Source organism: Elaeis guineensis, chromosome 12 (assembly GCF_000442705.2).
Source record: "Elaeis guineensis isolate ETL-2024a chromosome 12, EG11, whole genome shotgun sequence".
In the NCBI taxonomy this organism is placed as follows: Eukaryota; Viridiplantae; Streptophyta; class Magnoliopsida; order Arecales; family Arecaceae; genus Elaeis; species Elaeis guineensis.
The window spans coordinates 25,179,369-25,188,992 of record NC_026004.2 but is presented as its reverse complement, the minus strand read 5'-3'; the positions used below and the strand labels follow the sequence as shown (position 1 = coordinate 25,188,992).

The 9,624-nt window shown below is 34.9% G+C and overlaps 1 protein-coding gene across 1 annotated transcript; it reads left to right on the top strand.

The window, feature by feature from the left end:
* The first annotated feature begins 4,707 nt into the window (after positions 1-4,707).
* On the top strand, positions 4,708-9,398 carry LOC105054628 (ras-related protein RABA3). The gene is made up of 2 exons (XM_010936192.4): positions 4,708-5,186; positions 8,707-9,398. Exons 1-2 carry the CDS (start codon positions 4,912-4,914, stop codon positions 9,188-9,190), a joined length of 759 nt encoding a protein of 252 aa, XP_010934494.2. The 5' UTR covers positions 4,708-4,911; the 3' UTR covers positions 9,191-9,398.
* The last annotated feature ends 226 nt before the right edge of the window (positions 9,399-9,624 follow it).

Genomic DNA, 9,624 nt, shown 5'->3' with positions numbered 1-9,624 from the left:
TATAGAGTATTATTTTTTATCAAAAAGGTTTTTGAATATGTAAAATTTTACTTAAAGATGGAAAATTAGGGGAGAGATCATGGAAAGAGCTTAAGAAAATAGATTTTTTTTTTTTTGATGGGTGGTAGGGCAGGTCATGCATAGGGAGAGGGAGAAGAGAGCCTTTTTTTTTTTTTTTGGATGTATGTAGGTTGAAGATGGCTTTAGGCTCCGAAGCTACTACATGAGGCTGGTCTCAATACCTTTCCCATTATATTTTAATAGATGTTGACAATTTATACAAGTTTCAATTAGTCATTGTATTAGATCTCTTCACACATAATTTAACTTTGTTTTTAGGAAAACAAAGTTGTATCTTGCTAGTTGCACTCTCTTGTTAAGAGGAGATTTTTCATCTCCGAACCCTAAAAGTTATTGTTATCAAATTTCTTAAGTGTCTGATATAAGTAATTCTTCTGTCACTTTTTAGGAATCTTTCGTGATGCTTCTCATTTGTTCTCAAAAATATTATTGCTTATTATGTTTTTTCTTATATATATCTTGTCTTTTGGTTAATCAACATTCAAAGTATCTGTATTTTCTTTTATAATCTATTTCCACCTTAATATTCATAGATGATTAGGGAAAGTTTTAGTAGAAACTAACAATAAGTAATATCAAGGGACAATTAGCTAGTAGAGATTACGAAGATTGGTCTTGATCACTTATATGCTCTTTTTTTTTCTTTGACTAATAACCTAGTAAATAAAGCTTACACCACCTCTAATGATTTTTATAATTAGCATATTAGGACTCTCTTAACTTACCAAATTTACAAAAGTATGCAATCTATATTTCTAATATACTAGTAGCAACATATGATAAAATAAATAATTTCACCATTTTATATATATTCGTGCTACAATAAATTGGCACCAATAGAAAAAAATAAGAATTGCATATAATAAATATTAAATAATTACTACATGGGCAGAATTGAAATAGCAAAAGAACAGAGGCAAAATTCAATTGTAAGGAAGTAATGGACATGGAGTGGAAAGGTTAGACATTAATATTGAAATGAGATAAGCAAAAGTGGAGCTCTTGCTCTTTGGAATTTTCTTAGAGAGTTTTTAAGTCACAAGTATCCTTCAAGATGTTGCAAATTTGTTTAGGAGGCTTTCACATAGCATTTTGTCACCCCATATAAATTAGGATCTTATAAAATAACTAATTTTTTGGCAAATTAACCAAGCCCAATAGAATGTTTGACAATACAGTTTGGGAGGAGGCCATGCGCATGCAGCTGCACAAGTTTCAAGTTACGTAGTTGTTCACTTTTATGCAGCATAAAGTTACAGAAGCCTTGCCCAAGTCCTTTTCTTTTTTTATTTTTTAATTGTAAAATTTGAATCTCGTGCTACATAACATCAACGGTCAATTCACGCTCTAGTGGCTCATCATTCGCAGTCTTAAAGTGATTAGAAGGGCTGCCACTTTGAGTCCACCAAGCGTATCATAAAGGTTAAATTAAAGCAATAAAAGTAGCTTAAATTTTTCAATTTTTTATTTTCAAAAATAACTTTTTTTATATTTCTTTATTAGATATTTAAAATAAAAATTCACACTAAAGAAATTCAAAAGATTTTCCTGGAAGTTCCATGATTCTATCATAACGGGACCCCTTCATCTTCCAAGCATCCATTTCATGATAGGCTGTTGGTTATTGCAAAATATAAAAACTTATTCCAATAAAAAAATATAGTTTATCATAGAAATCATGAAAAAAATTATAAAAAAGTCATATCAGTTTAAAATTTAAAATTTTATTCGGATCGAAAGCATATAATAGCAAAACTAAAAATATATTGTAGCAGACAAATCTTGGAAAAAGTTTCATGAAATAGGGTTAGTACTAATTTTTTCAAAGGTTAAGTTACCTCATGTCTAAAATCTTTAGATCCCATGCGCCTTGCACATGCATTATGAGCAGCAAAGTGTTATATGAGCATCTTCAGACTTCCTCATCTGCTTGTTGCCTGGAATTCCAGTTATACTAGGCTTTGGGGTATCTAGATCCAACCCATTTACTTAATGGATTGGCCCACTTCAAATCTCCTAATGGGGTGGACACAGATAGACAAATCCAGAGTCTTCCACTAAAAATTTCAGTCTTTCTCAAAATTTCCACATCTTCCATATTAACCAAGATATACTGAAATTATACATTATCCAAGTCTCAACCACTTGCTAAGATCCAATAAGAAAACCAAACTGACTGAGCAGAATTTTGTGTAATGACATCCTTTTTATTTCAAAATTATTTTTTTTTGGTAAAATTTATTTCAAAATTATTTGTAGAGCCATCCAATCTTTGGACAGCAAATATTTATTGCTTTCAAAGGAAATGTAAATAAAAGCAAGGAGTGGCAGAAATATGTTGCTATCTCCTACACTTATTTGCAAGGAAACAAATATACAAAACTAATAATGGCTGTCCAATGGTTGAGCTGCCTTAGAAGATGGGTAAGAATGTAGGCTGCCTTGTTTTGTTTGGATTGGTTTGCAAACAGATTGCGTACACAAACTGGCTCTGGTTTTATCATTCCCTATCAACAGCCTCAGAGCATTGGCATCATTTGATCGGTATTTTTGTGCATGGATCAACAGTATTTTTCTAGCGAGAAATTATTAGATAGAATCATTTACTACATGATGTAGACAAATCTATAAAATATCCACACGTCAACCATTCCTGATTATTCATTAAATACTGACCATGGTTAATCATGATTTAGTAGAAAATAAATCATGATTACAATTTAATGGAGAATTAGAAATGGCTGAAGTGTGGAATTTTTATAGGTTTGCCTATATTCTAGAATGATTCTTACTAATATTTTCTCCCAAGGGGCAGTACACCCTGTAGCAGCAACAGAATTGAGTGAAAGCTGCAGGCTGGATTTGTACCATATCTCCAGCACTTCGGCTCTCTTCTTTTTTTTTTTTTTTCCTCCGTGCTTTGTCGGTGCCAATAGGGGCTAAAGCCTCAAAGATATTGTGCAATTTTTTATTAACAGATTGCAAGGCTTCATGTTTGATCTATATCAAAACTAGAGAGAGGAACATTAAAAGTTTTTTTTGGTGGTCCCCATCCCATTCTCCATATATTACGATCTTGAATCTTTAACTTAATGCTGGGTAGGTATGTTTTTTTTTTTTTTTTGATGCAAATGCTGGGTAGGTATGTTGGTTTCTAATTTGTGCATCCAAACATATCTATTGATTTGACAGCGTTTCACCAAAGGAGAAAAAAACAGTACTCCTGACCGAACCAGGTTTCCTTTCCTATTCTAAAATCTTACGTACAGTGGTGTTTTTTTTGATAAGGATCTTATGTACTGTGGGTGGAGACACTAAAGAAAGAAGACTATTTAGCGAGGTCCACTCTGTACAATAGATTAGGTTCAATAAGCATGGATTTGCTATATTTTCTGAATTCAGAGAAGGTTATCTAACTGATCATGGTCAACCATGTAATATGAATGCAAAAATCACTATTAAATAATTTCATATTTTAGTTTTGTTAACTAACCTTTTTGTTGAAAAATAAGCAGACATATGATCAGATTAGATAGCATTATTGCATTATTGTAACAAGTGAAGAATCAATACACTTTGGCAAATTGGAATCAATCACATGGCAAATTGGAATCAATAGCATGGCATCGCTGTCTCAATGAGGATAGCATTTTAGTGATTTATTCTTAGTATTTGACATCCCACCATCCTCTATGAAACAAGGCTGGTCTTAAGTCATATATAGTGGCACTGTGTTGGTTTAATGTTAGTTGTAGGACCGAAAGTAGATTAGATATCGGTACATCCATATCTATATTTGTTTTACTCAGTGAATACAGTTGCATATATAAATGTTAGTCGGGTATAAAAATTTATATCAATATTTATTTTAAATAGATACAAATAAAAATTAGATATTAAAAATATGAATATTATATTGATAGAAGTTGAATATTTAAACTTTACGGTCATAAAATTAAAGTTATCATTATGTTGAAGGTAAATCAAATTCATAGTATGTTGATATGGTCATTTATTTTTCTTAAAAATTCATGAATGCTATACAAAATTAAATAAAGTTTCAAATAAAAATAGATATTTAGATATGGATTGAGGAGTTGTCTATTTATATCCATATCTTTTTTTTCGATAGATACTATACAATTACAGATATTAGTAAGATGCTTAAATTTTTATTTATATCTAAATAGATTTCGATAGAAAAATGAATGCAGATAGATATTATCCGGTTTACTTTTCTTCCGTAATTAATTGCACTAACCACAAGTTATACATCAGGAAACACGGAATGCAAGATATTTTGCACTGTATACATCATGAATACCTAATGCATACCAATTCATGTTCAGTGATGGACATTTGATGATCGATGGTCCCATAAGCACCAGATTTAACCCAACATCCTACAATAATTCGGTCCCATCTTTTCCCTTAAACTGATCTCGAAAGAAACATCCAAGGGCAACAAGGGGCAGAAGTCATGGCCACCGCCTATGGCCGAGACCAGCTGTCCCATTCTCACAAGACCTGGGATTTCACTTATGCTATGCTCCTGTTTGAGTCCATGCACCATCATGATTCTTTCTTAAATAACATGAAAGCAAGCGTCGGGGCCTTTGACGAGGCATGCTCCATAAAAAACGTCTCCTCTCTCCAAAAGCAAACACCACAATCAATAGAATCCACCTAATCCCGGGCTGTTGTTTCTCTCTTTTAACACCTATATATACCTCTCCTTGCTGCCTCAACAACTGCATAGATATATATAAATTAATACAAACCACTCTAGCCTTCTATGTTCTCCTTAGGTTGATACAAGCACACATATAAATGCAAGCAGAGGAGAAGAGAGTAGAAGAAGAGATGATGGGGAGGGAGGAGGAGGATTGGGAAGCCGAAAGAGCAGCGGAGATAGACTATGTGTTCAAGATAGTGGTGGTGGGGGACTCGGCCGTGGGGAAGACACAGCTGCTGGGGAGGTTCACCAAGGATGAGTTCTGCTTCGACTCCAAGTCCACCATTGGTGTCGAGTTCCAAACTCGCACCATAACGCTCAACCACAAGCGCATCAAGGCCCAAATTTGGGATACTGCCGGCCAAGAGAGGTACAACCATTCTCTCCTCCCAAAATCCCTTCTTTTTCTTTTCTTTTCTTTGTTGTTGTTATTGTTGTTGGACCAGCGATCTTCATGATTCTTAATCTGAAAATATATCGAAACAAAGGTAGTATTCTTAATGATTTAGATTGATGATTTTCTTACTGGTTATGATCTAAATCTCATGCATCTCTAAAGTTTGAACTTTTTTGATGTATTAGTTAGAATTATAATGTCTTAAGAGGTGTTCTTAACTTGAAAGTTTGAGTAATTATTGAAGTTAAGATAGATTAGAAGATTTTTTCTTCTTTAGCTGATGATAGTTGTGGTGTTTGGTATTGAGTTAATTTGGATGATGGACAGCTTTACACCACTTTATTATGGGTGGTGTGATTCCACTCGCTTCAGGATGGGGCAAGTGAACTGCCAGTCGCTGTTCATTGAAAAAAAAGGAAGGCTTTAGCGAGAAACACGGTGCACAATATTGGATACTTTATTGTACATCGTTGTCCATCAATATTGGATCCTCTTTCTTGGCTTTGAGCCATAGCACTGTGGTGTCGGATAAGGACGACTGCACCGAAACTAATTTCCAACTACAGGACATCGTGTCCACTCGTGCTCTGTCTTCTTACCGAATGGGACTTGCGTTAGGAATAATGGGAGACTCTGAAAAGAAAAGATTCTAAATTTCATTGGACAGCAGATTCTTATTTCTTTTAATAGAATAGCATGTCCCGTTATCCGACATAGTTTGATTGCCATCCTGGTTGAGCATTCTAGTAGATACCCACCCTCAATCTTTTTCTCTTTTTTTCTTTTCTTACTTTTTTAATTTTTTTAAAATATTGTTTCCTTTCTTTTTCTTCTTCCCTTCTTTCTTTTCTTTTCTTTTCTTTTTTCTTTCCCCCCTTCTAAGCTTGTGTGGATGGCTTTTGGAGTTCCACCCTCTCCTAAATTATTCTCACATAAATAGAATAAGATGGCCGGGATATCCCTGTTTTACTGAGATTTAAACCGTAGGAGAATAATCTGAAACTTGAAAATATATAAATAACTAAAAGGTTCACTTTGTAAATGTTGTCATCCTCATCTTTAGTGTGTTTGGTGGAAACTAAAGGCAAAATCAATGGACGTTGCTCTTATCACCATCTTCGTCTCTAATGCTGGGTGGACAGCTTTAAAAAAGATACATATATTTGTTAAAGCTAATAATTTCTCTATTGAGTTGATAGGACCATGAAATGGACCCTTTTCAGTGATAGGTGGATGTCCAGATAATTAGCTAACTGTATCCCTCTAAGTTGATGTGTGAAATTTCTGGTAATAGATAAAATGGAACACAAGCCAAATCAATTGGGCATGTGCTTATCCTAACATAAATTGAGAACCGGCCAATTGCTTGAGTTGGTAAAATTTCTTCACACAAAAAGCTTAAATCTTACTCTCACTTTAGTAACCAGCTGGGTTTACTTATCCTCATTTCAATATGTATAGAAAAAAAGACTGCCCAAGAAGGACAATATGCAAGCCCCATTATGTACCTTATGTTCTTTCCCTTGTGCCACCATTGCTATTTGAGATATTTATAGGAGATAGCCATTGATGACATGGAGAGAAAGCAAGTTATGGCTTGATCAGAAAACGGAGGTTTTTTCATCTCGTAATTTTAGTAATATCAAACATGCTAGTTAAAAAGCTAAATTCATATTTTTCTGCTAAAAGTATAGGATGCTAAATTATCTCTAAGACAACTATAGCAACTTATCAAACAGATAGATCAAGTTAAATCTTAGTCCGCATACTTGGTATGAGAATGTCTGTATAAACGAGTCTTTTGGGAAGTGCCCCAAACACATATCTGCCGGCTTTCACCATCATTACCTGTGAAATCCACACCTCTTTTTTTGGTTTCGTGAAGTTTGAAAACAATAGCTGAAGTCACTATTGCCACACTCAAGCTGAATGAAATATATGATGTGAATCCAATTTAGTTGGAGGATGGATATTTTCATGTCAAAAGAGATTAGTATATCAGATGAAACAATATAAAATATACAACATATATAAAATAAGTAAAATGTATGCCAAGGTTGGTCCAAGCTAGGTCTGACTACAATTTGAGCCTGAAATATCAAGTATGTTGCAGTCTTCTTTTGCATAATCTAGGCCAGACTGAAGAGTCTTAAGCCAGCCAGGGCCTGTTATCTATCCTCAGTGTTATGGAGGGAAGCATTATTACTTCAGTGATTTCTGTGGAGAATGGTAAAATATTTCTGATCTAACTAATTATTGCGGGTCATTGATTATGCTCGCCACTTCGGTGGCTAGAGAACAAAGGGTCTTAAGTGTCACTAACTATTGCCAGTTCGTTGCAAGTCACATTCTATTGACATGAGGGGCTTCTAAATGTTATTTAGCATGGTAGATTTAAGTGATTTCCATAGACTGAAGTATTGTAATATCTCACCAAGTGTTTCTAGTCAGTAATTACCCTTGAATTTTGGGTGTCTTTTTTTTTTTTTTTTTTGATGGGAGGGGAGGCAAGATGCCAGCCCATTTTTTATTATTGAAAGAGAGTAATGGACAGAATATTATTTACAAGAGCCAGGCAACAGAAGGTGCCTTAGAGAAAAATACAGATTGTCTGTAGTCTAAGTTGAGAATTTAAAGGGCAAAACAGTGGCAGCAACAGACCAATGCAGAAGATAATACTTCAGGGCAGAATTCAGATTGAAGAACATGGAAGATAAACAGACAACTTTCATATATCAGAACCAGCATAACACTGTTTGGTGATAAAAGCTACTGTGGGGTTGCACTCATTGGTTTTGCAAGTCAGATTTCGTAGACTTTATCTGATCTAGTAAAGCCTACTGATACCAAACCAATAAGGTGGTTTTGTCCATTTATTTATTTATATCTTGGGTAAGTGATTAGATGATTACATTAATAATCAACCGATCAGGCCTGCTTACATATACTTATGAAGCATGGTTTGGACATTATGATTGATATATTGTACAATTCTTGATATCTAACTAAATGATTCTGTCTGCCAATAGAAGAATTTCTGGACTGTGTTGTACGGTTGGCAGCTAAAAGCCTGCTAATCCACTTGGTTATCAAGCTGGACAGGTAAATTAGATAAATAGACTGAGAAAGACCAATCGAGCGGCCCAACCCTAGTTGTGATACCCACTGCAACATTTTTTTTCATCTTTTTATCAAGAAATTCTTTAAGTATTCCATTAATTTAACACAAGAAAGATACTAGTGTCAATAGTAGTCTAATTTGTGGATTCACTTCAGTTCAGGTTCCTATCTTAACTTGCAATTCTTGCTTCTTCTCGAGTAGTGGTTTACTTTTCCTTCAACTTACTGGTTGGCATGGTTAGAAACCTAACATTAAACATCTTGCTCCTTTTGTTTGAAATCTCCAGCTCTACTTCACAAAAACTAAGAATATTTTAGAAGAATAACACATCACATTGCATCTATGTGATTACCTCCTCTCTCCTCAATGCAGGTACAGAGCAGTCACTAGTGCTTACTACAGAGGAGCCCTTGGTGCAATGTTAGTTTATGACATCACCAACAGGCAGACATTTGATCATGTTGCGAGGTGGGTTGAGGAACTACGAGCCCATGCTGACAATTCCATTGTTGTCATGCTAATAGGAAACAAAGCCGACCTCGCTGGTCGAAGGGCTGTCTCTACTGAAGATGCCGTGGAATTTGCTGAGGAACAAGGACTCTTCTTTTCAGAGGCATCCGCACTTAGTGGGGAAAATGTGGAGAGTGCTTTCCTAAGTATCTTAGAAGAAATCTATGGAGTGGTCTCAAGGAAGGCCTTGGAGTTGGATGAAGCAAGAAGGAATGGAGGGAATGATGTCTTGATGCTAAAAGGAAACAAAGTGTCAGTTCTTTCTGAGGCTTCCATGATGGAAACTAGTGCTATGAAAAAGGAACACAGTGTGCCTGTTTGTGATGTTGATGTATGGATCAAGTAAATCTACTTAGTTTCAATGGTCAGTGTTTGAACGAGAGGATGCATGCTTTCGCAGAGATTTGTTAAAAAGAAAAGAAAATTGTTGGTTGTTCTTAATTGAATCACCGATAGAAGGGAATTTTATTTTGAACATAGCTTGCATGTTTGTGCTTCTTGTCCCCTGAAATTGTATTTTAATGAGCGATATCATGAAGATTAGTTTGCTGCAATGATACGTTTAATACGTGTGACTAATAATTACCAAAATCAATTTGTTGCTAGATTATAATTCCATGCAGCTCTAATGTGTGTTGATATCCCCTCCACTTCCCGTACAGCTGACATATATTAATTATGTTGTGGTTTCAATGTGCATCAATTATGTTAACAACATTATTATGTCCTTCTGGCAAGTGCAGACCTAGTGATGGAAGAAAGCATGCATCAATTGATGCG